A 26,733-nucleotide genomic window follows, 5' to 3' on the forward strand; every position below is an offset into this window, starting at 1 on the left:
GCGTGTCCTCGTGTGCGTGCGTGTCCTCGTGTGCGTGCGTGTCCTAGTGGAAATGAGGGTGTGGGGGGAGTGGTCGTGTAGCAGTTGGCGCGCTGAGCTTTGAACCCGGTGGCCCGAGTTTGATTCCCACTCACGGCCAACACCAATGATGATTATCTGAACCATTTATGAGCCTCCCCTCGGGCGACTCGGCCTAAAACACCATCAAGGAGACCAAGGTGGCCGTGCGAGGTGCTGGCAATCTCCACTCCCTCGCGTTCCGTGCCGGCCTTCATAGGTGCTCTAACAGCACAAGTCTCTTCAAGGTTTACACGGGGGATCTTTGTGTTAGTGAGTGAGAGAGAGAGCGAGCCGATTGGGATCGGTGGACCGTCGTGGTCCGCCCGAGCAACTCGACCACCCGGGTTTGTGAACGGTTTCCCCTCCCTTGTGCCGCTCGCCACGTGCAGCCGTCGGTGCCGCCACCACCATCTACGCGGTGGAGGCCGACGGAGACCCAAACGCTGGCTTCTTGCCCGGCGAGGACGCCACTGCCGCCAAAGCCGCCACCACCGCCGCTGCCTCCGCCGCAACTTCCACCGCAACCGCCGCCGCCACCACCACCACGAAGACCCCCGCCGATAGCACCGAGGCGACCGCCGCGACGGACGGCGGTGATGCCGGCGCCGACGCTGACGCCGATGGCGGCAGCGTCCCGGCGGACGGCGCGAGCGGTGCGAGCGGCGGCGGCATTCAGTACCTGATCAAGTGGAAGGGCTGGTCCCACATCCACAACACGTGGGAGAGCGAGGACACACTGCGGCAGCAGAAGGTGCGCGGCATCAAGAAGGTGGAGAACTTCCAGAAGAAGGATGAGGAGATTTCGCAGTGGTGAGTGAGGACCGTCGCGATCGTGGTCGATGTGCGTAGTTAATATTGAGTCCTGCGGGGGGGTGGGGGACGATGGGGTACGTTTTATCATCTCCTAGCTTCTGTCGATCGAGTGATACAATTGGGTGACGCCGTGATGACACGATTAGCTGGGTTGTGTGTGGTGAGGTAAAGTGTGTGCATGCCAAGGTGTCTGGCCGGCCTGGAAGAGTAGATCAAAATACCCAATGCAGGGACTCCTCGACTTAAAAACATTTGAACTTTCTGAGACACCAACAAACATGTCCCGTAGTTCCAGTTGCCTGTTCGGACCGAGAGTTGTAAGTTCAACCATCGCGTAATAGATGGCGGTGGTGGTATCTACATCTGCAGAACGTGATGAACCAGTGGCATCTGCATCTACAGGAGGTTATACAACTTGTCAAGCCATTCCCCGTGTTTAGTGTACAACATGTTTGGAATCGACACGAGTAAAGTTGGACTTGCCAACAGACCTCTGGAACCTAACTCGTTTGTAAGTAGCGGAGTCCCTGTATCTAAACTGGTCTTTGGGCCTTCAATGAACAGCTGCTGCGGTGTGTAAACATCAGCATTGGGGAGACGAAGGCGGCTGCGGCGTGTGTGGTCCTGTCCACACCCCACACTTTAGTGCGTGGGAAGGATCTCTCTACCTTTTGTTTGTTTTATCTCGCAGGCTGTCGATGGCTTCCCCGGAGGATGCCGAATACTACAGCTGCCAGCGGGAGATGTCTGCCGACCTCTACAAGCAGTACTGCGTGGTGGAGCGCGTTATAGGTGAGGGACGCTCCTGAGAGCGCTGCCCCGGGGATTGCGCCGCGCTACGTGGGGTTGGGGGAGGTCAGGTGAGTGAAGCCGGTCTTGTGCCGACTTGTGGCAGGCGTTACCAAGTAGGGCTACTTGTTGTGGCGAGAATTGTTAGTTTGACGTCCTTCCACCCCCCCCCCCCCTCCTGCAACTCCGATTTAGCACGGTTGCCTACGTACGGTGCGAAATAAGTTTTACATACGATTTGTCGGCAAGCTGAAACTAAACTAAACGCATTTTATTTTACCAGGTAAGGCCCACTGAGCTATGTAGTTATTTTTCAGAAGCGACCTTGCCACAAATGATAGCTCTACGAAGTGGCCTATCATCGTGTGGAAATATATAACGGCCAAGTACTCTTTAAGTGCGTGATGTCGATTCAAAATTTGGAGGGAAAAACCGGAGAACTCCAAATATACAGCAGGCGTCGGTCATGATTTAATGCACGGCCTGCTGCATATCAAAGTGCGTGCACGTGACCGTTTAATTTGTTGGGCGATGTCGGGTGGTGGAGGGTTTCCCGACACTCACTTGGCCCCTAACGGGGCCTCGCCCGACCATCGTGAATGGTGACGCAGGCCGTGTTCGGGGTGGCGGGCAGGCCTCGGGTCAGCGCCGGTGCTGCTGAGAATGCCGAGTTCGAATCCAGGTTAAGGCCGTCACCTGCAATTTACGCCGAGTTCTCAAGAGGTCGCGACTTGAATCTCAGCCCTCAGTCACCAATGGCCACGCAAAAATCTCGACAAGTGTTGGACTGGTTTTTCACTTCACGTGGCAAAATTCCGCAAGAGTTACGCACGTATCAAAAAGAATGGTTTCACTGGCTTGCCGTGAATTGCTTTTCCACGGCAGGGCTGTGTGTGGGAACGTGGGCCCCTAGTGATGCAGCTAAAAGGGTCACCGGAAAGGGCCCCTCGTGATAGTTTTCTACTTATGATGGAGATGCGTTACGACGACCCAATCTTAAGTCAAAAAATATCGTAAGTCGAAGATGGCCTAGCCTACCCAGGAGTCTTAAAGAATGGTGATAATTTAGCAAAACAGCAATTTGCAGTACCGTACTGTATACACTTTCTACTGTGTGTATTTATTAATTACAATACTGTATTGCACAGTAAAATGTGAAGTAAAAAAAACGAGGTAAATTCATAGCCTACCTATATGAACTGCAATTTAATAGAAAAAAAATTTCAGGAAACAATCCTATCCTGCTATAACATGCATTGAACGTATCGTATCGTGGTAACCCTAAAATGAAATCGCTAAAGCTACGTATCATACATGCATTGAACGTATCGTTCGCTGCTGCGTTTGCCTGCCGCGCGAAATTTGTAATATTTTACAATTTTGTTGTATCGCCATGGTAAGATCGAAATATCGTAAGTCGGACCATCGTAACTCGGGGACCATCTGTAGTTCCCCGACATCCACTTCTCGTAACGCACGGGGCAACGCACAAGGGATGCTCCATATCGTGACAACACTGCGATCGCACAATGGGAATTAAAAAGGGGGAGGGGGGGGAATAAATAACGATAACCGAAGTGCACGAGTGTGGAGGAGTGTGCTCATCGTTGTTGTCTTCCTCTTGTCGTGCCAGCAATGAAGACTAGTAAGTCTGCTCCGAGTCACACTGACTCCTCCCTGTGTAAGTGTCCGAACAATTCTCTTGGTCTCTCTCCGCCTTGGCTGATACACCCCCCCCAACCCCGCTCTCTTACCCTTCGCCCACCGCTCTCCCTCCTCCGCTACCCCCTCTCTTCGCTTGTGCAAATCACGCACGCATGCCCCCCCACCGCCACAATGGCAGTCTCCTCAACTCCCACCAACCTTAACCCCCCACCCCCCCCCTGACACCCGCCTAAGCCTTTGCTACGATTTGGCACTGGGCCCTTGCTGTCAGCAACTGTGTAAAACGAAAGTTCGCTCGCCTCGCGCTTAATGAGGCCGCGATACGTAACCCCCCACCACAGCGTGCAGTTGCCTCCAAAGGTGACCTGGAACAATCCCACCCGGGTTTGGCAATTTCCAATCAGGCCTCATCCAGAGGTAGGGGGGCGGGGTTCACGTGGACTAACCGAGGGGGGGTTGTGTGCATTCGAGGCTTAGCGGCCGATCGCCGGGCACGCTTTTTGACAAACACCCTGGTGCTGACGGAACCCCACCACCACAGTTGCTCACGGTAACCACCGCGTGCGCGAGTTGCTGGTGACGATCGCCCAAACGTTTGACGTGGTTGCCGTGGCAACGTTTCACGCGGTTGCCGTGTGACGGTTTATCCGGTTGGCCGCGGCGCCGCGTCTTTTCCTTTGCTCTCGTTTGCGGCGCTGCGAGGTTTCGGTGCCCTGCCTGGCTTGGTTTGTTTTGGCGCACACGCGCTCCCCTAACGCGCGGTAACTTCTGCGGGGGTTGGTGAATCGTGTAAAGACCACCGCCGCCGTCTGTGTGGCTTTACACTCCTCCCGGCCTATGGGAAATTATGGCCAGTGGACGCGGGGGGGGGGGGGGGGGGTATGGCTACTTGGCATGTCTGTATGTCTACTTGGGTTTCCTCCACAAACTCTGTTTCCTCACACAAGCCAAACACTCGTTAGTATGGGAATTGGCCATAACTTCCCAATGCGGGGGACCCTCATGAACTTCCATGTCTACGCTTCCCCCCCCCACTTTCACCAAAACCAGCATTGGCCAGCATAGAGACTTGGGGGAGGGGGGGGCTCATCCAGCAGCGGATAGATGAAGGGGCCGTGCGTGCACATCCAGGCCATCCAAGAGCGAGGCTGTCGCTGGGATCCTGGCTGATGGGGTTTCTGTTGCTCGTGGGATCCTGGCAGCGGGCGGTTTACTTTGTCTCGACGGCGCAATGCGAGTTAGGGCCCCTTCCTCTGAGAGCCTGGGCCGGAGTTGTTTGGGGGCGGTATAGAAAGGGGGTGGGTGTGGAAGCAACTTGCACCTGGCACAGGGGATCTGTCTGGCCAACGTTTACCCCCCCCCCCCCAGCACTTTTATTCCACGACGTCCCAACTCATCGCTGCCAGCAACGTGTAGGACCAGTTTCCACGAAGATCGGATCTCTACCCTCCCCCCCTCTCGCCCCCTCGTCACGAGGAGCAAAACCTCGGGCATCGTGCCAATTTAAAACACGTGTCGAGTTTAGCTTGCGAATCCTTTGCTTAAGAACGGAGGTGCAACGAGCCGATTTTGGGACGCGTGCAACGTTTACCCGCCTCTTCTTTCTCGCAAGTGGGTGGGCGACGCCACCAGAGCGAGTGGCTCGTCTCGCGTCTCCCGGCACAACCTACGCAGTCGCAGCGTTAGCTTGCGGCAGGCAGTGCTCTCGCGAGGCAGGGCGAGGTGGGGTAGGGGGGGGGGGCTCTCGTGGGGCATTGTGGGATTTGTGGTCAATGCATTCCGAATGAGCACGCCGTGTTTTCTTCGCAAACATGCAGCAACTTGCTGCTGCTTGGTACCGATCGTTGTGCTCTGACGCAGGGTAGCGGCGCCATCCATCCGACTCCACAACAGTTGCTCGTAGTTGGAGGCTTTCCACCGGGCGGGGAGGGGGGGCTAATTTGCCTGAGATGCTCAACAAAGTGAACGAGCGAGCGGCGTTGACTGAACTGCAGTTTAATTCTCGCACCCCCCCCCCCCCCCCACTCCAGCTGAATGGAATTCAAAACTACCAAAAATAGATAAATCGCATTCTTTCTGTCAATTATTCCCCAACCCGTCCCGGGCGCTCGCAGACAGGATCTCAGACTCTTTGCGGGTTATAGTTCCTACCGGGAGACCCCCCCTCCCTCCTTGCTGCTGTTGTGGAGTCATCGACCGGCGCCGGCCACCACCCCGCACTGACAAACACAGCAGCTTCCTCTGCGGCTTCGAGCAATTGCATGGCCTGCCTGCCTGCTGCCCGCGCGCCGCACCTTCCCCCTCCGCTCACCCCCTCCACCGCAGCCACTGACCTTCAAGTCTCGTAGACTGGGCGCGTAACGATCCACCGATTTTTTTTTTTTTTTTTAAGTCGGTTTATAGCGCGCACAACAGACGCGCCCACCCGCCGGTCGAGCCTCGATCGTTGGCGCTTCTTTACGCGAACGTTAAGGACAGAGCCGAGGTCACGACCGCAACGGGAACGGACGAAGCGGGCGCACGCGAGGCGCAGAACGAGAGACGGGCACGATCGATGCCCGCCGAGCAAATGCCAAAAACCAAAAACGAGGCCGAAAATAACAAACGAGACGGCGCGACAAAGGCAGAAAGGAGTCGATTATTGAATTGACAATTTGTGACAATGCAGGGTGGGGGGGGAGATGTGGTGCGTCGTTCCATGCCCACCTCAGGATCCTTCCCTCGACAATTCTCATCGGCTCCCGTCGCGCCTCTCGATTCTCGCCGTGCCTCCGATTGGCACGTTTGGCTATGTACGGTGCGAAAGAAGTTAAACATATACATGCACGCTGCCCATAGACTAACACTACCCATACACTCAACACTGCACTTCCATTAGCATGGTTGGTTAAGTACGGTGCGAAAGAAGTTCAACGTACTGCCCATAGACTAACACTACCCATAGACTTGCTACTTACAAGACGTTCGCGTGCCCCGGCGGGTCGGGGGGGTGGGTCCATGGGATTGGAGCTCAAGGGCCGATGGTTTACGGAGCGAGTGCCCCCTGCAATTCGCCGCCACGCATGCGCTGAGTCCTGCTTCGTGCAGTCGTGTGTGGCAGCCTCTGCTTTCTTGGCTTTGGTTTTGATTATTATTAATCATCATTAATTTGTGGCGCTGCTTCAGTTGTGATGGCACGGGAGCCCTGACGGCCAAGTGAGCGCGCGCGGCGTTCGCGTTCGCTCCGTCTCGAAGGCGCCCGAGCGAAAATACCGAAAATCTGCAAAATATTTGACCACGTGTGAAAAAGAGCTGTGTACAGCTCATCAGATTCCACCAGTATGAGTAAATATTGTGATTCTGAAAGCGCCCCCATAGAGCCGCGTTCTGCCTGTGCTTGTTCATGCCGATGGCTGTGTGCTGCCTTGCCGGCCGTGTGCTGCCTTGCCGGCCTTGTTACGTTTTTGAGGAGTAGGCGTGTGGATGGATAAAGGGCCCTGGCCTGACAAGAGTGATTATAAGCGGGCCCCTTGAAGTGCAGTGCACTTGTCATTGTCGTCCATGTCCCAAGGACTTGGTTCCCCACCCACCGTGCATTTATAAAATTTGGTAATCCCTGGGTAAAAAGATTTTCGCCAAACGTCGGCGCGTCCTTCCTCTCGTCAGGCCACGGAGTCACCGATTCCCACCCGCGCGCCCACACACCCCTGCCACCGATGCTTTCCGGGCCTCCTTCGTACCGAGCGGCAGATCCGGTGCCCAATCGCTTGCCCGACCGCGAGCAGACGCGGCAAAGCTCCGGTACACTGCCGCCGTAGCCGCGTCGTGAGCGGACCGTGATTCACGTTGCCGCTTCCTGCGGCTAAAGCTGCTGCGGTGGAGTAGCCCCCCCCCCCCGCCAAGCGTTGTCAGAGCGAGGTTGTGACGTGCGTGCGTGTGTGCGCATTTGGCGACGGGCAGCGCACGTGGGCCACAAGTCAACGTCGGGCCACCCGGACTACCTGTGCAAGTGGCAGGGCCTGCCCTACGCCGAGTGCAGCTGGGAGGACGGCGCCCTCATTTCGCGCAAGTTCCAGCACTGCATCGACGGCTACATGGCGAACCTCCGCTCCAAGACGCTCCCCACCAAGGAGTGCAAGGTGAGCCTCTCCGCGCCAGCAACGGCGGTGCCCGCTGTGCCATGCCCTACATGAACAACAGCAGCGGCACCCACCGTGCCGTGCCCTACACGAACAATAGCGGCGGCAGCACTACTTAGTGTGATGGTTGGCACAAATGTCTCGCAATGCAAGGGTCCAGAACACTAAATCGCCGCCTCACTGTTTCCTCGGCGAGCACAGGCGCTGAAGCAGCGTCCACGTTTCGTGGCGCTGAAGGATCAGCCGCCGTTCGTGGGCGGCGTCGACTGCCTGGAGCTGCGGGACTACCAGCTCGACGGCCTCAACTGGCTCGCGCACTCGTGGTGCAAGTGAGACGCGCATGCTCGCTCGCTCACTCACCCGCCTTCCTCGCCAACTTGTTCATTCGCCCGCACGCTCGCCCGCCCGCCGGCCCACTCGTTCACCGCACCTACTTCCTAGCTAACGCGCTAGTCCGCCAGCAAGGCTACTCAATCGCTTGCCCTCTCGATAACTCGCTCATCCACAGAACATTAGCCAACTCTCTCATCCGCCCTCTCGCCCTCTCATACTTGTCTGGTAACCCACGTACGCACTAGCCTGCTCACCCACTTGCAAGCCTACTCGTGCAACTTAATTTGCACGCCTGCTGGACAACGTTAGAGGCCTTTCTGTGCCCGCTGGCCAGCCGGCTCGTACACTCGATGAGGCCCCGATGCTCTTTGTCCATAGAATGTCAGTTTCAATAGGCACACGCTCAAACCAAAACTATTTCACTAACTTTGTGTTTTATCAGGTAGGTGGGGGGCCCACTGAGCTTGTAGAGCTCTTTTTCACAAGTGACCTGCCCACAAACGATGGCTCAACGAAGTGGTTTATCACGTGGACATTTATAGCAGCCAAATAACTCTCTAAAACGCACATTGATTCTAAATGTGGAGGGCAAAACCACAGGACCCGGAGAATAATCCTTTTGACCACCGTGGGAGAGACACAGAAGCTCCGAATATACCGGCGTGCCAGGTTTTGGGATCGAACCAACGACCTCCTGCGTACACGGCGAGCTAGTTAACCTATTGCTACCGTGGCACCCGCAGGCTTACAGAGTTTTTTTTGTACTTAAGAGGCTTCCTCGTTCGGGTATAGAGAGACTTTGTGGTGGCACTCGGCGCCGGTATTTGGTGGCGCTGCGCAGAGTACACGCTTGCGTTGATGCGTGCCGTGTCGGCACTGATTTTTTTTACCTTCTTACAAAATCCTCTTTGTCCCTCGGTGAGCGGTGAAGATGAATCGCGAGGTTCCCCTCGAGGATGATGAGAGCGGCATAATGGAGCCGCTGGCCCGTGGCGCCCCCCGCCCCCCCCACCCCCTCCTGTCACGCGCTGTCAATAAAGAAAGCGCCGATGGACGTGTGCGTGCGTGGGGAGCTTTTGCTTAGCGGTTAGCGCAGTGCGTTTACAGAACATGGCTTTCCCGAGTCCTGTTCCTGGTCGCGGCCAAATAACGGTGGCGAATATTTGAAGCGGTACGGAGCCTCTCCCTCGAGGTTGGCTCGGCCTTAGATGAGTGCCGTGAGTGCCGGGTGTGTGTGTGTGATGTGCGAACATCAGCACTGCGGGAAAGACAAAGGCGGCCAGGCACGGTCGTGCTGGCCACACACCTCCTCGTATGCTATGCCCGGCGGCCTTCATTGGTGTCTGTGGCTATAGGGTGGGGTCCTGACTTGCTTATCTGCTTCTGCCATCTACATGACAAAGGCTCAGTACCTACAAGCAGCAGACGTCCTAACCATCTCACAACAACTCCTCTCCCGAGGCCCACCCTGGCTCCTCCCCCCCCTTAACCAGTATATATACAAGGTCGGGTCTCTTGGGACTTCTCTTGATACAGCGATTGTGCTGTGACGGTTCCACCTGAAGACGGAAACTTGTGTTGCCTCCGAAACGTCGTGATTTATTATTTTATTTCTATTATTACTTCTATGAATTTTATTTTTCTTAATTTTTTACCTACGTAACTTTACTGAAAAAGCCTAAGAGTAAGGTGGCGGCGGCAGGGGTCTTTGTGCGTGTGTGGTTTTTCTCGTTGGTGAGATGTACAAGGACTGGATTGGTAGCAGAGAGAGAATCGATGGGTGTGGATGTCTCTCCACCTTGATCGGTCGTCGCAAGGTTCTCCGCAAGCCGTCTGCATCCCTCACGGCCCCCCGGGAGTTTAGTCGTTGGCAAGCCGTCTCGTCCCGCCGCACAATGGCAGATTCCGTGGCGTCGCTGTGGAGCCATGGCGACAGACATGCAGATCGTATGCTAATGCTCCGCGGAAGTTGGCATGGCGGACGAGAAAAAAGTGGGAGTTTTCTTTTTTACAAATAAGGCAGTGAGCGAACGAGAGACAAGTGATGATTAACTTTTAAAATCGAACTGCGACCACGAATTAGAAAAATTCATCACATCGCTTTGGGCGAGTTGGGGGGGAGGGTTGCGGGAGTCCACGGGTAAATTGTCACGTGTTTAGCGATCGTCCATCGCGGCGATACAAAGGCGGTCCGAGCGTGCCCCACACTGAGCCAGATTCTCGTCGCGTGCCACGCTGCCTGTGGTTGGTGCGCCCCATAATGTCTCGTTGATTTTAGCCGCATGCAGCTGGATCGCTGTGCTTGGTGTGTGCGTGTGTCGGCGCGTGCATACGTACGAGCGTGTGTGGGCGTGTGTGTGCTCGTGTGAGGAGCGGAAGTGTAGCGGTTGGCACGCTGCGCGACGAACCCAGCGATGCGGGTTCGATTCCCGCTCTCGGCCACCAATACCAGTGACAATAATCTAAACCGTTCCTGGGCCTCCCCTAGGTTGACTCGGCCTTAAATGAGTGCCTGATGCAGTGTGTAACATCACAACTAGGGAGACAAAGGCAGCCGGGGAATGGTGCTGGCCAGCCACCCCCCTCGAGTGCCGTGCCGGTCTTCATAGGCGCTGCTCGTTAACAGCACTTGCTTTACGGGGGGTCTTTGTCTTTGTGCGCTCGTGTGCAGAGGCAACAGCGTGATCCTTGCCGATGAGATGGGGCTGGGCAAGACGATCCAGACCATCTCCTTCCTATCCTACATGTTCCACTCTCACCAGGTAACGTTTCGCTTCGGTTTTTAGTTTAATGTTTTAGCCGTTGGGATGGTTCGTGCAAAATTGCATTTCTGGCAATCGCTGCGGAGGAACCGCAGACGGGCGAGATGGAAGGGCGGCAGTGGCAAAGGCGGTGGTGAGCCAGCACTACCAACGATTGGCAATTGTCCACTAATTCTCGATTTGAAGCTTTCGTGACTGCAAGGATTCATACTCTTTGGTTTTTTCGGTAAAGTCACGTAGGTGAAAAATTTAATGAATGAAAACAACTAAATTAAATCACGACGTTTCGGGCGCAACACAAGTGTCCGTCATCAGGTGGGAATGCTTGTCTTGCGCCCGAAACGTCGTGATTTAATTTAGTTTTCATTTATTTAATTTTTTACTTACGTGACTTTACCGAAAAAAGAGTACAATTGTCCACTGTCTGCCTTCCCCTATATAGTAAGATGCTTTTGGCCAATTAGACTGTTGTCATACATGTGGAAAGGAATCGGCGCTCGGCGAAGACCCACGCGTGAGAGCGCGAGGAAGCAACGATCGGTCCCATACAAAAGGGACGTGATAGTAGTCCGCACTTTGCCGTGCCATTTTCTCCTGGTGAGGCCAGGCTATAGCTCCAGCTCGATGCCCGCGACAAGGGAGTTTCACCGCAACATCTGTGTGACCCACCAACCCCTCACTGCTGCCTCCACAGCGCTAGGTCACAGAATCTGAATCTTTATTTCGACTGCGGGAGGAATCGGAGCTATGAAGCTCTTTTTCATTGATGGTCCAGTATGGTCGTGTCGGCGAGTTACAACAACAATAGATACGCAAACACGATAGAGGCCACTCACCCCCCCCGTCCTTGCCTCCCCACAACCGTGACGTACGCGACGCAAGGCACGACCAAAATAGAATCCGACGGCTTTTATCTTGCTCATAAACGTTACTGGAGAGATGGCGAACGACCCGGTGTCGATGGAGTCCCTTTCCCCCCTCACCGCCGTACCAAATTCGTGTTTGTGGCGATGGATAAAATCTCGTTTGCGGGGCCATTCCTGAAGTTCTCAGGCCCCACGAAGGGGGCCGTAGGTTCCTCGACCCTTGCTTCCCCCCCCCCCCCCCCCCCCACGTGTACCCACTGCTCGCCCACGTCAGTCGCCTCTACCGATAATCCCCACACCCTGTCCTCACCGCTCTTCCTCCTTGCAGGTGTACGGGCCCTTCCTGCTGGTGGTGCCCCTCTCCACCGTCACGTCCTGGCAGCGAGAGTTCGCGACGTGGGCGCCCGAGATGAATGTGGTGGTGTACCTGGGCGACATGTCGAGCCGAAACGTGGTGAGGACGTCGCCGCCAGGCGTTGATGCATCGTAATGTGCATGCATTACTCGTGTACATAATCTGCATGCATGTACGTACATAATGTTCAGGCATAATGTGAGTGCACATGATGTACGGTACATCTATTCTTATATTTTGATACTGGCAAGGGAGGCTACATGATGTAGCTGCATCTTCTGGTCTCGCACTATTTGAGACTTGGCTCTAAAGAATGCCGTCTCCGGTGTGGACCAATCAGTTTCAAAGATGATGCATATACTACCAGAGCATGTTATTTGTTTGCATGTTCACCACAATGTGGTTAAACCTTGACTTTCGTGACTGCAGGAATTCATCTTCTCGGGCAGGGGGCAGAGACGTCGGCATGTAGATTCGTGACTTTCCCGAAAGACCCAAAGAAGAATATATGTGGTTAATGCAGACATGATTCCTTGCAAAAGGTTTCAGTTTGGTGTTTTAACATCTTAACACCTATTCTTGGTTCTTTTGGTAAAGTCACGTAGAAGGGAAATAATAAAATTATAAAAATATAAAACAATAAAATTCTCACGACGTTTCGACTGCAACACAATCAATCATCATTAGGTGAAATCCACAGCAAGAAAATGTTTTTGCTGTGTGGAAAATTTTCTTGCTGTGGATTTCACACCTGATGACGATTGCTTGTGTTGCAGTCGAAACATCGTGAGAATTGTATTGTTTAATATTTGTATTATTTCCCTTCTATGTGACTTTACCGAAAGAACCAAGAATATAAGTCCCTGCAGTCACGAAAGCTTTAAATCAAAATCTTATCGTCTGTTTCATTGCCAGAAAGGGTAAAACGTATTCTTATCTGTAAATTCTAATAATTGTTATTGAAAGCGACGTCGGGATGACTGCCCGCTTGCTCGCCACTCTTGCTGACGTGTCTGCCCCCTGCCATAGATTCGGGAGTACGAGTGGATTCACCAGCAGACCAAGAAACTCAAGTTCAACGCCCTGGTCACCACCTACGAGATCCTGCTCAAAGACAAGGTGCGCGCTCGCTCGCTTCCTCGCACAGCCCGCCCTGGCAGTCCGCGACGGCGGTGTTGTTATAGGGTGGCGCAGCGGTGACGCTCGTACCTGACGGCAAAAATGGCCTGGGATTCGATTCCCAACTCGGGTGCCTCTTTACGTGTGGACTTCGTACGTTATTTTTTCCCCTCCCATAACTTAAACAAAGACAAAGATCCTCCATGTGGCCTGTATCAGACTCTTGAGGCAAGTGCTGTGAGCGAGCACCTATGAAGGCCGGAACAGCACGAGAGGGTGGGTGGCCATCACCACGCCTCACCAGTGGCGATGTTTACTACACACCGCACCAGGTACTCATTTGAGGCTTGGTCAACCTCGGAGAGGCCCAGGACCGGTTCAGATAATCGTCACTGGTGTTGGCCGTGAGCGGGAATCGAACTCTGGTCGCCGAGTTCGTTGTACAGCGCGCTAACCGCTACACCACCGCTTCCCATAACTAAAGGCACACACACACACACAACAACGTTACTGGTATTGGCCAAACATCCCAATGCTGAAAAATCACCTTTCGTATTGCTCAATTGGGGTCGCACACGTAACAACGTCGCCACCTGACTGCGAAAGCCTGGCAGGACTCTGTGAAAAGATCCTTGAGATTCGGCCCCTCTCCTCTTGGGATGTTTGTGGCCAACTCCGTGAATGGGTGTTCATCCACGCGGGAGGAAGAAACCGGAGAATCCTGGGGGGGAGTAACAATCGATCCTCTTCGGATGGACATCAACCCACTTGCTGTACCGCTCGCCATACCCTGGCAAGCCGGACGATGGCCGCGCTCGATGCCTACGGGCAGCGGTGAGGAGCGAGTTTTTCCTCGGAATGTGTGCCCCCTGAACCTTTAACCATCGCCTCCCAGAGCGTGTGGGATCGCGGCACTTGCGCTTACGCGGCGCAGCCTCGCAGCCAGCGTCCTGTCCGCTCGCGCAATGACCGGGGCGAGGGGGTCCCTGTCCTTGTCCGCCGGTGAGTGCAGACTGTGCTGGGCGCGGTCAACTGGGCGTTCCTGGGCGTGGACGAGGCTCACCGGCTGAAGAACGACGACTCGCTGCTGTACAAGTCGCTCATCGAGTTCAAGACGAACGTGAGGCTGCTCATCACGGGGACGCCGCTCCAGAACTCGCTCAAGGAGCTCTGGTCTCTGCTGCACTTCATCATGCCCGACAAGTGAGTGCCCGCGCCGACGGCAGGAGTGGGCAGGTTTGCTGCTGTACAAATAATGATACAGTAGACTCTCGTAGGCTTTCGCGACCAATATTATTGATAACTTTTTGGGTTTAGATCGCGTTATTTATAAATGTGTCGTAACCCTCCACCACCCGACACGGCCAATCAGTAAAAATTGCCCGATGATGCTGGATGCAATTACCAGCGAAACGTCGTACTACTCAAATTGTAAATGTTGTGGTTTCACGCTTCAACACACCGGTGGGCTAAAGCAGTGAACTATTTGTCTTTTGTCAACGTGACACTTTTTTACTGATTGGCCGTGTCGGGTGGTGGAGGGTTACGACACATTTATAAATAACGCGATCTAAACCCAAAAACGTTGATTATGAATACAGTAGACTCTCCATTATACACGTGCGGTTTATCCGATTTGCCGATTCAAAGCGCAAACTGAGGTTTTGACAAATTAACAAGTCGTGGATTTTCCCTTAAGCCCAAATTTATATTAATATTTCTATTCTTGGAAATGTTTATTACAAGTTACATGCTTAAACCAAACAAATATGTTCTGTATTCTTGGTTCTTTCGTTAAAGTCACGTAGAAGGGAAATAATAAAATAATATAAATATAAAACAATAAAAATTCTCACGCCGTTTCGACTGCAACACAAGCAATCATATGTGTATTATTTTATTATTTCCCTTCTACGTGACTTTACCGAAAGAACCAAGAATATGAATCCCTGCAGTCACGAAAGCTTTAAATCAAAATATGTTCCGGTTAATCCGAAATCCGCATGATAGCCTCTGCAGTGCAACAGTTGCATATCTTTACTTCAGTGGGGGGCGGAGTTTGATGTTGATTGGCTCGGCTCTGCTATCCACTCAGTGGGCCGAGTCTTCTGCTGTGCGGGAGCAGGAAAGTGTTATTATCACTGCACACGCGCATCGATCGGTCGCTAGTTTTTGGCAAAGAGAGCCGCGAAAATTATATTTTTTCGATTATCCGCAAATTTTCATTATCCGCGGCCCTCCTCCCCGTCATTAGCGCGGATTATTGAAAGTCTACTGTAACAAGCTCCAGGTGTATTCTTTGGGTCTTTCGGTAAAGCCACGTAGATAAAAAAATATAAAAAAAAATATCACGATGTTTCGATCGCAACACAAGCAATCGTCATCGGGTGAAAATATATAGCGGGAGTGCTGCTCAGGCAGGAACATTTATTTATTATTTTCTATCTATGTGGCTTTACCAAAAGACTCAAAGAATATGAATTCCTGCATTCGCGAAAGCTTTAAGTCAATCTCCAGGTGGTTGTGCGGTAGCGTCCGGTTTTGCAAATGCCTCGCGCAATCCACAATCACGGGGCGTGTGTGCGCACGCGTAGATTAAGATGTTATATCAGCCAGTGAGCGTTTATACGAGGTGGGAGAAAACAACCCTACGCGTGCGAGGGGGCAACCCCCACTATTCCGTACAGATCGGGCGTACGTGCTTACACCACGTACACCATTCCGTGAGCACGTGACACCAGTCCCCTTGGCTATCGGTCAAATTCCGAGTGGATTTTAAGATACCTAACCTATAAGGCTTTAAAAGGGGCTCACCTCACATTACTTGCAGGAACTAAATCATTTATATATTTCATCAAGGTCCTTGAGGTCCTTCTGATCTCCAACTGCTCAGCACTCCCAGGTCTAGGTTGCGCTGTTTTTGCGATCGGGCTTTTGTTAGCTTGGCACCCAATGCCTTTGCCACTTGAAATCAGGAAATCGGAGTCTGTAAATATATATTTAAGTCAGCTTTGAAACCTCTTATTCTCTCTTTAGTTTGGTCGGTTTCCCCCTGGTTCTGTTTTTGTTTCCTGCTTTCCATGCATTGCGCATTGGGACCTAGGGATGGAATTTCACGATTTGACGATGACGGTAAAACCTCGGCTAGCTGCAGTCATGGGTGGGGGGGGGGGGCGAGACCTGGTCTGCTACGGCGTAAAGAAATCCTCATAAATCATGAAAGTAATTCTAGTGATACTGTGAAACCTTGCATACGCATTTACAATTTACAGTAGAACTCCTCTTAAGAACCACCCCTGTTAATGACTAATCGCTTAACGACAGGCATCCGTATAGCCCAATGTGTAGTGTATAGTAGTGTTGTGTATAGTGTATAACACATTCCTGCGGAGGGAGCTGGTAGGAACGTTGGGTGGCTCGGTCAATGGCCAGGGTCAACGGCGGCCTGGTGTATTCCACAAATATGCTCGACTGAGGGTGGGGCACAAGCCAACGTGAGTAGGTTAAACGTTGAGTTTATCAGGGCACCACGGGGTGACCAGCCCCTCCCCACCCAGCCCCACCCAGCACCTCCCCACCCAGCCCCTCCCTCCCCACCGAGCCCCTCCCTGCACGACGGACGGACAAAATAATCCCCTGTGGGCTGGTGTAACCAGGAGGTTCCACCAGTAATAGTGTAGAGTAGAATCCCTCTTAACCAGCACGCCTGTAACGACTAATCGCTTAACGACGGGCATCCGTAGAGCCCAATCTGTTCGCCGACCATTCCCCTGTTAATCACAAGCTGTTGTAGGTACAGTAAATATTAATGCATTTATTGATCGTGTATTTTTTAATGTGTTTATAATGTTATTATTATGTATGCATATCCATTGTATAAATAATAAGTACGTTTTTTGAAAGAAAAAGAGTAACTTTTGATGCTATCAGAACGAATTATGCCTTTAACGTGCATTTGCTATACTCGCTTGACGACCAAATCACTTAACGACCGGTTTTGTGGAAGCAATTACCATCGTTAGGAGGAAGGGTTCTGCTGTCTTAACGTTTCTACATTTTTACTCAAGTTACGCACCAACCGCTCGGACTAGCACGGTTGGCTACGTACAGTGTGAAATAAGTTCCAACGTACAATACAATAACAACAATGCAACTGCCCGCCCACCCGCGGTGCCGCGTCGCGTGCGCAGGTTCTCCGCGTGGGAAGACTTTGACGCGGTGCACGGCAGCGGCAGCGACAACGGCTACGTGAGCCTCCACAAGGAGCTGGAGCCCTTCCTGCTGCGCCGCGTCAAGAAGGACGTGGAGCGCTCGCTCCCCGCCAAGGTGGAGCAGATCCTGCGCGTGGAGATGACGCCGCAGCAGAAGCACTACTACAAGTACGTGGCCACGCTCGCACCTCGCGGGCCTGCTGAAGGGCCTTCCGTTCGATTCCCGACGAGCGAGGCCATCTCCCGTTCGCACGCGTGGCCTACGTCCTAGCGACCGACTGCCCTTGTGACCGACACCTTAGCGACCGACGGAACCCAACGACCGACACCCTAGGGACCGACGCCCTAGCGACCAGAGGTCGCAACCGGGTACCCGATAACCGTACCCTACCCGATACCCGGCTACCCGTACCCGGCCGGGTACGGGTACCCGTTTGCAACCCTGGTGCGGCCGGATACGGGTAGACCGTGAGTCACTGGTGAGTAACTGTTTGTCACTCATTTCCCAACGTCTTGTCTCTTCTCACAATTCAAGTTCCGAGAATCAACCCACCCACACCTGCAACATGGCTTCATCTCAGAGGTCGCAATCAGGTACCCGTACCCGGTCGAGTACGGGTAGGGTACGGGTACGGCCGGGTACGGGTACCCGTTTGCGACCCTGGCGCGGTCGGGTACGGGTAAGGAATCAAAACCCGTTTGCGACCTCTGCTAGCGACTAACAGCCCTCGCGACCGACGCCCTCGCAACCAACTAACGCCGTCGGCCGCCACACTCCCCCCCCCCCCCCACCATTCCCTCCTTGTCCCCTCCCCAGGTGGATCCTGACGAGGAACTTCAAAGCGCTGAGTAAAGGCACGCGGGGCAGCACATCGGGCTTCCTCAACATCATGATGGAGCTCAAGAAATGCTGCAACCACTGCTACCTCATCAAGCTGCCCGAGGACGAGAACGGGGACAAGCACGACATCTTGCAGGTGAGCGCCGCCACCGCCGCATTGAACCCACCCGGGGGGGCCTTGAGTTGGCCGCCCACAGCTTATGGGGCGGTGGGAGGCCTGCCAGGTGTGTCCGGATCCCAGGGTTTTTGGAGCGGGCCCCACTTGGAAATGGCCCGCCGTGGTATAGTTGGGTAGATGGGTAAAAGTTGGGTGGGTGGGTAGTCGTCTGGCGGTGTGTGGATGGATGGGTGAGAGGATGGGTGGGTGTATGGATGGATGAAAGTGAATGCAGGTGTGAGCGACTGCTGAGTGGTTGAGTGGGCAGGAGTTGGTAGGTGGGTGAGTGGGTGGGTGGTCGAGTAGGTGGCTGAGCAAGTGACAGAGGTCGCAATCGGGTACCCGATACCCGTACCCTACCCGATACCCGGCTACCCGTACCCAGCCGGGTACGGGTACCCGTTTGCGACCCTGGTGCGGCCGGGTACGGGTAAGGAATCAAAACCCGTTTGCGACCTCTGGCAAGTGAGTAGGGTCTGTTGGTTGGAAGAGTGGGCATATTTGTGAGCGACTGGATAGACTGGTGGCTGAGCAGGGTGAGCAGAAAGTTTGACTTTCTCCATAGGCCAACCAATGACAATCTGCCTACTACGCCTGTGGATGTTTCAACCGTCGGACCCTCCGAGCCCACTCGGCCACCTCTACAACGACGCGGATCTTTCATTTCATTATTTTGGTGCGCACGTTGCCTCGCGTCTCTCCTCCTCACTCGCTGCCTCGTACCCCCTCTGTTCCCCCACCCCTCCCCCCGGTTGGCACCGGCTGCCGCTGCGAGCAGTCGCTGGTGCGCAGCAGCGGCAAGCTGATCCTGCTGGACAAGCTGCTGTGCCGGCTGCGCGAGACTGGGCACCGCGTGCTCATCTTCTCGCAGATGGTGCGCATGCTCGACATCCTCGCCGACTACCTCGCCATGAAGCACTTCCCCTTCCAGGTCAGGTCGCGCTCTCGTGCGTCGCGTTGCGTCCGTGCTCGCTCGTTCGTGTGCAGTTGGGGTTTGCCGAGCCGTTGCTGGAATTGAGGCCTTGTCCGTCCGTGGGTTTGGTGAGTATTCATTTATTTAGTGGGTCGAGCAGCCGATGTTGGTCGGAGAGCCCCCGCCGCGGTCACGGTTGGAGGGGGTTGCTCATGAACGTTGTCGGTCATCTGTGAAAAAGAGCACAATGGCTCATTGGATTCTTCGAGTGGAAATAAATATTCTGATTCTGAACCAGGCTCGTCGTCTTTCGATGGCAAAATAAGATGACGAGAACTTGGTCAAACATCAGCAGTGATGGGTCCTATGGGAGGGACTTGTGCTGAAATGGGAATGTGGCGTTTCCACCCTTGGCTCAGGTCTGCCGATCATTGTCCCCCCACCACCCACTAGGGGCATTTGAGCAGGGAGACATGAGGTGGAAATAAATAATACATTTTGGTGGAAGTTGGACATTCGTTGTGCAGGAGGAGGCAATTTTGTCTTTAACGTTCAGGTCGCTGTAGACTTCACTCAAAATGTTATTCCCTTTCCCTGACGACCCAAGGAGCAATGGATACGAGTCGACCCGACCGGCGTGTCTGAGCCGCCGGGCCGCGTCGCCGCTCGCACGCCGTGTTGGCGGGCCCTCGGTTGTGCCGGGCGCCGCGGGCTGCCGTGCGACGCGTGACACGCGTGTACGCTTGTGCCGTGTCTTCCACAGCGGCTGGATGGGTCCATTAAGAACGAGCAGAGGAAGCAGGCTCTCGATCACTTCAACGCCGAGGGATCGGAGGTGAGCAGGGGGTCCTCGGCCAAAGTAGCTCTCTGTGTACTGTGTGGTGCGTGTACTGTGTCGTGTGTGGTGGTGTACCGTGTGTGGTGTAGAACAGGCTCTGTGCACTGTGGTGTGTACTGTGTGTAGTGCATGCCCTGTGTGGTGTGTGTTCTGTGTGTGGTGTAGTGCATGCTGTGTACTGTGTGGTGTGTGTTCTGTGTGTGGTGTAGTACTTGCACTTTGTGTACTGTGTGGTGTGCGTACTGTGTGTGGTGTAGCGCAAGCTCTGCACTGTTGGTGGTTGTGTGGTGCACGTATCTTTGTGTGGTGTAGTGTGTTGCGTGCTGTGCGCGGTATATTGTCCACTCTGGCGTAGTGTGGCGCGTGCTATGCGCGTGGGTTACGTAGTGCTGCTTGCCCTAGGGGGGGCCCCTCTGCACAATGGAGCGCGTTTGGCAAGACCTCCCCGTGTATTTGGTTAAGACGAGACCGGCGTTTCTCCTCCGACCAATCCACGCAGGACTTTTGCTTCCTGCTGTCGACGCGCGCCGGCGGCCTCGGCATTAATCTGGCGTCTGCCGACACGGTCGTGATCTTCGACTCGGACTGGAACCCACAGAACGACCTCCAGGCTCAGGCGCGGGCCCACCGCATCGGCCAGAAGAAGCAGGTGTGTGACCCCGTCCCCCAACCCCTGCATGACGAATTGCTCAATGTGTGGAGGGGTATACATGCGGTTCCAGTGACATCGAAGTCAACAATACTTGGTCTTTATGATCGCACAACACATTCCTGCGGAGGGAGCTGGTAGGAACGTTGGGTTGCTCGGTCAATGGCCAGGGTCAACGGCGGCGTGGTGTTTTCCGCAAATATGGCCGACTGTGAGGGCGGGCACAAGCCGGCGTGAGTAGGTTAAACGTTGAGTTTTATAAGGGCACCACGGGGTGACCAGCCCCTCCCCACCCAGCCCCTCCCCACCCCCACCTCCTCCCCACCCAGCCCCTCCTTCCCCACCCAGCCTCTCCCTGCACGACGGACGGACGGAGACAACAATCCCCTGTGGGCTGGTGTAGCCAGGAGGTTCCTACCAGTAATACAATTCTTATTGGTGTCCGTCTGGACTTCATTTCCAGTTTAGAGAATTTAAAATATGGATTTGACTGTCGTCAAAGCACCCAAGCATTTTTGTGGGAGGGCGGCAGGGAAAGGGCTGCCCCCTCTCTCTCTCTCTCCTGTGTGTGGACAAGAGGTCGCTTAAGGGGCCTCAGAAGTAGCTCCATGATATCCGCTTTTGTGGGCCGTTCTCTAACACGAAGGGTCCGCACTGCTCTGGGAGAGTTCTGAACGGATACTTTGGGGGGCTGCGTGGGGAGGGGGGGGGGCACCTTGGTCGGGAGGGCTGGGACGTCCAGGAGAGAGGCGGGGGGGGGGGCCTTTTAGTGCGGGTTTAAAGTTTTGCGAAAACCCTTCGAACCACTTGGCCAGTTTTCTCTCGGGAAGGAGTTGCTAATACAACATCGACACATTCACGTTGTGCGTTGTTTACGAGCGTTATAGCGCCAGCCCCCACCCCTCCCCCCACGTGACGGACGGACGGGCAGGACTAACGCATCGACGCTTGTCGCACGTGGCGGGGGGGGGTGGCTTTCCGTCGCAGGTGAACATCTACCGGCTGGTGACGCGCGGCACCGTGGAGGAGGACATCATCGAGCGAGCCAAGAAGAAGATGGTGTTGGACCACCTGGTGATCCAGCGCATGGACACGACGGGCAAGACGGTGCTGCAGAAGGGCTCGGCGCCCTCCAGGTGCGTTGGGGGCTTCAAAACTATGAACTTGAAACTATTTAGTGTTTTGCCAGGTATGTTATACGCGTGTATGTTGAACTTCTTTCGCGCCGTACGTCGCCAACCGTGCTAATCGGAGGTAAAGGGGCTGTTTTTCAGAAGCGAACCTGGCGATTGCAAATGATAGCTCAAAGTGGCTTATGTGGAGATTTATAGCAGCCAAACTACTCTGAACGCACGTTGTTAATTTTAAATGTGGGGCGGAAAACCCTGCAGGACCCGGAGAAAAATCCAAGCAACTACGGGGAGAGAAACGTGCAAACGCCCAAATATACAGGAGTCGGGGTCGAACCCACGACCTCCTGTATGCCAGGCGAGGTGGTTAACATCTCGCTTTCTGTGGGCTGCGGTGTGGTGAGGGGGACGTTGAATTCCTCGCACCAGGGCCCTTTCCACCCATCCACAGTGTGCCACCGAAACCCATCGATGACCCATAGACTGACTTGGAGACCTGTAGGCTAACATAGATTTTGGACTAGTATCGTACCCACAGACTAACGGAGAACCTATAGACTCGCATATTACTCTGGAGCCATCGGTCGTGCAGGCGATGCACCTGCGCCCTATAGGGGCCTGGGCGCTGTTCAATAAAGAAGGGTGTGGGGGGGGGGCGGGGTATATCAGACGGGGGGGCGGGGTGCCCCGCTGGAACCCGGGTCCGTGAGTTCCTCGATCCCCCTGCTCACAGCGGCCTTGCGATGTCGTGCGCCGCAGCTCCACGCCGTTCAACAAGGAGGAGCTGGCGTCCATCCTCAAATTTGGCGCCGAGGAACTGTTCAAGGAGGGCGAGGCCGAGGAGCAGGATTCGCAGGTACGGACGCGGTGGCGTCCCCGTGTGCCCCTCACGGCAACGGCCAGGTGGTGAGGGGGCCACCGGCCCCCCCGCACCCTGGCGGCTGTCATCGCCTCGGTCCTCCCGGTCCGTCCTGCAGTTGCTTGAACACGTTGCCTGATGAAGATGGTTCACCCTGCAAAATGTCATTCTAGAATTGTAAATGTTGTAGGTTTACTCTCCAATACACCGATGTGCTGAAGTAACTAATTGGCACGCTTTGTTAAAGTGACAAACCTTACTAATTGGCTGTGTCGGGTGGTGGTGGGTTAACGATGCATTTATTTTAACACGATCTATCCCCAAAAACCTTTATTATGAATAATATTGGTCGTGAAAGCCTACGTGTTAGGTTGAAAGAAGATAACAAAAAACGGCCACGTTTCGATCGCAACACAAGCGAATCGTTATCAAGAGGAAAAAAGAGATACAGCTGCTGAGACAGACTTTTTTATTTCAACCTATCGACGTGGCTTGACCGAAAGACCCAAATGAAATAGATGAAGTATCCAAGTACAAATTTCAAAAGGGTATCGATGTCCTACCGATTTTTCGACAATAAAAGCGAGCTTCTCGTGGGTGATGCAAGACTTGGCACGTGACGCACGTGGCTCTGCTCGCGGTTGTTGACATCGCCGAATAAATGTTTGCGTGACGTAACGCTCGTTCGAAAGCGTCACGGAATCGCCGCGCGCGATTCCGTCGGTCCTCGGGGAATGAGCACTCGCGTTAAATCTGGCGCGCCGCGTCGTTTTCTCCTTAGCAGGAGATGGACATCGACGAAATCCTGCGGCGAGCGGAGACGCGGGAGAACGACGACAGCTCGCTGCCCACGGCCGGCGAGGAGCTCCTCTCGCAGTTCAAGGTGGGGGGGGGGACACACGCTCGTTCACTCATTTGGTCGCTCGCTCACTCACTCACTCGCTCGCTTGTTCGTTCGCTCGCTCACAACAGGGGTCTCTCCCGCTCGCCGTCACCCTCCACGTTTGCAGGACCGCAGGTTAGCAGAGTAAAGCGTCGCCCCCGAGTCTCAAGACTATTTTTTTTTTTTTAGGAGGGTCCTGCCAAGTTTTTTCAATGTGAGGGGAGGTAGGGGTGGGGGTGGGCGGGCGATCTCACTTGAGTAACTTGCAGGGAATTTTTCAGCGTTCGGGATGTTGTGTGGACCAACACCAGTTAAATTGTGTGTTATAGTTTTTTTCTATGGGAGGAAAGCGGAGAACCCGGAAGAAACTCGCGCAGGACGGGGAGTAGTAGAACGTACAAACCGATTGCAGTTATTGTACCGTACTGCGAAGTGGGCTTACCGTGACCACCTTGTCACCGTGACCCCACAACACCCTCCCCCACCGTCCCCACCGCGACCTCCTGGCGACGGCGCCTCCCTCAGGTGGCGAACTTTGCGACGATGGACGAGGAGGGTCAGGAGCTGAAGGACGCGCTGGCCGTCCGCTCGTGGGACGAGATCATCCCCGAGGAGCACTGGAAGCGCGTGGAGGAGGAGGAGCGGCAGAAGGAGCTGCTCGAGATCTGCATGCTGCCACGCATGCGTACCAAGAAGGCACGTGCACGTGTGTGTGTGTGTAGGCGTGTGCTTGCGTGTGTGTGTACACGTGTGTGTGTGTGTACACGTGTGTGTGTGTGTGTGTGGAGGAGCGGTGGTGTAGCGGTTCGTGGTGCTGCGCTATGAATCCGGCCACCCGATTTTCGATTCCCGCTGACGGGGGCAACAAGGGTGATGATTGTTCTGAACCGGTCCGGGCCTCCGCTAGGTCGACTCGACCTCAAATGAGTACCCGGTGCGATGTATAAACATCGCTACTCGGGGAGACAAAGGCGACCGGGTGTGGTGTTGGCCACCCATGCCATCATGTGCCGTGCCAGCCTTCATTGCTGGCTTGTTAACAGCACTTGCCCGAACAAGTCTGTTAAGGTTAGACGGGGGGGGGGAGGGCGTCTGTGTACGCGTGTGCAGATGTGCGTTTGATAAAATTACACCTCCTGAGAATTAAGATTTCCACTTGACTGTCATGTGCGGCAAAATTTCGCTCTGTGGCAAGGTGGGAGGTCAAACTTCTGCACGCCCCCTTCCCCCCCCCACCTACTGTGTACACCGGAGGTCAACGGAAGGGATCTTTGAGCTGGCGCCACGATGTCCACTTCCACGGGCCATTCTCGAATAATTAGGGTCGCACTGCTCTGTGTTCGAGATCACGCGGCGCCGTTTGCGCACTCTGGAAAAATATTGGGAGACGAGATGAAACGTACAGAGGGGTCGACAATGGAAAGTGTTTCTCTGTGGATGTGAAGCCGATGGCAAGATAGCGATTCAATCGGGCGTGGCACGGTCTTGGCGCGTGGCTTATCGCGTTCGTCTGTGTGTGTGTGTGTGTCCACGTGGGTTCGGCTATAGCCGGTGCACGTGAACGGCAGCGACTCGGACGCGAGCTGCCGGCGGCGGCGCGGCAAGCGGCGTTCGTCGGGCTCGGAGAGCGACTCTGACGACTCGGGGGACGACAAGAAGCCGCGCAAGCGGGGCCGGCCACGCACCGTGCCCCGTGACACTGTGCAGGGCTTCACCGACTCGGAGATCCGGAGGTGCGTGAGAGTGCACGGGCGGGCGCTAGTGCACGGACGGGCGCTAGTGCACGGACGGGCGCTAGTGCACGGGCGGGCGCTAGTGCACGGGCGGGCGCTAGTGCACGGGCGGGCGCTAGTGCACGGGCGGGCGCTAGTGCACGGGCGGGCGCTAGTGCACGGGCGGGCGCTAGTGCACGGGCGGGCGCTAGTGCACGGGCGGGCGCTAGTGCACGGGCGGGCGCTAGTGCACGGGCGGTGAACGGTCATTGGCATTGCATCAACCTTGTTTAGGAACAGGATTATTATTAAATTTCGATTTAAAGCTTTCGTGACTGCAGGGATTCATCTTCTTGGTTCTTTCGGTAAAGTCACGTAGAAGGGAAATAATAAAATAATAAAAAATTAACATAATAAACTAATATAATAAAATATATTTATTTTATTATGTTTTATTATTTCCCTTCTACGTGACTTTACCGAAAGAACCAAGAAGAGGGTTTTTATTGATTTTATTAGGCCTCAACGTAACCAGGCCTGCCTCGCCTAGTTAGAATATTTATGCAGAGTCGTCTTCACGAGAGTGTTAACCCAGGATACGAGCGAGCATACAAACGAACTTAACAGCTAACGTCACTAACGCTCCCAACGTTAGTTTAGAATGTGCTTTATTTTATTACCGTGGTTTGACTCTTTGCTGTCGTTACAGGTTCATCAAAAGCTACAAGCGATTCGGAGCGCCGTTGGAGAGGTGAGTAGTCGAGAATCGGAATCTATATTTAGACTGGAGGAATCCAATGAGCTATGAAGCTCTTTATCGCACGCGTCCGGGAGGACATCCGTCCAGCAGTGCGAGCGGGAGGGTAGTGCTTGGGTGGTGGCGATAGTCTCCCCCATACCGCATCTGGCTGTCTGCAAAATACCTCTCGCGCTATCACGGTCAGTTTGTGCGGAGGGCTCGGGCTGTTACACGTCAAACGGAATATCCGCTTTGCTCACGAATAATTTTGCGTCGCTGTAGCTTGCTGATTTTAGCTGCTCGGGGTTGTCGGGGTGGCGGCAGTTGTGGTGAGGGTGGTGGCTGCGGCGGCGGTCTTCGTTGTGCCGGCGTTGTCGTCTTCACGGCGGTTGCAGTGGGTTGTGATGCTGGTCGTGGTGTTTGCGGTGGTGATTGTGATGTTAATGGTTGTGCCGTGCCCCCCCCCCCCCCAAGGCTGGATGCGATTGCGCGCGACGCGGAGCTGGGGGACAAGTCGGCGGCAGACCTCAAGCGACTCGGGGAGCTGATCCACCGCGGCTGCGAGGAGGCCATGCAGGAGCAAGCGGACGGCAAAGTCGACGGCAAGTGCCGCACTACCACACCGCGCAAAACACCACCTCGCCGTCACCGCACCTTACTCGATCGCCATACCGCAACGCCAAACTGCCGGTCCGCACCGCAATGCCGCACCAAAGCACGTCGCTACACGGCACCGCGCGCCGATCCCATTGCGGACGCAGCCAAAACCGGTACCCGCAGACGGCGCGCGCGACCGTCGCGTTCACGCGTTTTGCGCGCGGCTGTGCCCCCGCCGCGAGAGGGCACCCCGCTGCGCTCGGGATTACGTCGCCGCGTGAACGTGCGATGGTGACGCTGATTTATTTATTTTTGTCGTTGCTG

The 26,733-nt window shown here is 54.7% G+C and overlaps 1 protein-coding gene across 8 annotated transcripts in view; it reads left to right on the forward strand.

Annotated features, from left to right (window-relative positions):
* LOC133342499 (chromodomain-helicase-DNA-binding protein 2-like) overlaps positions 1-26,733 on the forward strand; it is a 56,829-nt gene that overhangs the window by 17,249 nt on the left and 12,847 nt on the right. For 5 of the 8 annotated variants that reach the window (XM_061552145.1, XM_061551687.1, XM_061552227.1 and 2 more), the window contains 21 exons: positions 450-870; positions 1,565-1,665; positions 3,296-3,343; positions 7,267-7,445; positions 7,647-7,774; positions 10,450-10,540; positions 11,735-11,860; positions 12,791-12,880; positions 13,893-14,083; positions 17,071-17,259; positions 17,909-18,068; positions 18,868-19,020; positions 19,766-19,837; positions 20,340-20,489; positions 21,477-21,625; positions 22,379-22,475; positions 23,260-23,361; positions 23,887-24,057; positions 24,910-25,094; positions 25,783-25,824; positions 26,287-26,414. In XM_061552145.1, the coding sequence (XP_061408129.1) occupies positions 450-870; positions 1,565-1,665; positions 3,296-3,343; positions 7,267-7,445; positions 7,647-7,774; positions 10,450-10,540; positions 11,735-11,860; positions 12,791-12,880; positions 13,893-14,083; positions 17,071-17,259; positions 17,909-18,068; positions 18,868-19,020; positions 19,766-19,837; positions 20,340-20,489; positions 21,477-21,625; positions 22,379-22,475; positions 23,260-23,361; positions 23,887-24,057; positions 24,910-25,094; positions 25,783-25,824; positions 26,287-26,414 (2,973 nt within the window). The remainder of the gene's footprint in view (positions 1-449; positions 871-1,564; positions 1,666-3,295; positions 3,344-7,266; positions 7,446-7,646; positions 7,775-10,449; positions 10,541-11,734; positions 11,861-12,790; positions 12,881-13,892; positions 14,084-17,070; positions 17,260-17,908; positions 18,069-18,867; positions 19,021-19,765; positions 19,838-20,339; positions 20,490-21,476; positions 21,626-22,378; positions 22,476-23,259; positions 23,362-23,886; positions 24,058-24,909; positions 25,095-25,782; positions 25,825-26,286; positions 26,415-26,733) is intronic. The other 3 variants (XM_061551766.1, XM_061552031.1, XM_061552105.1) reach the window with 3 other exon arrangements.

Source organism: Lethenteron reissneri, chromosome 1 (genome assembly GCF_015708825.2).
Source record: "Lethenteron reissneri isolate LAM-NWPU_2019-01 chromosome 1, ASM1570882v1, whole genome shotgun sequence".
In the NCBI taxonomy this organism is placed as follows: Eukaryota; Metazoa; Chordata; class Hyperoartia; order Petromyzontiformes; family Petromyzontidae; genus Lethenteron; species Lethenteron reissneri.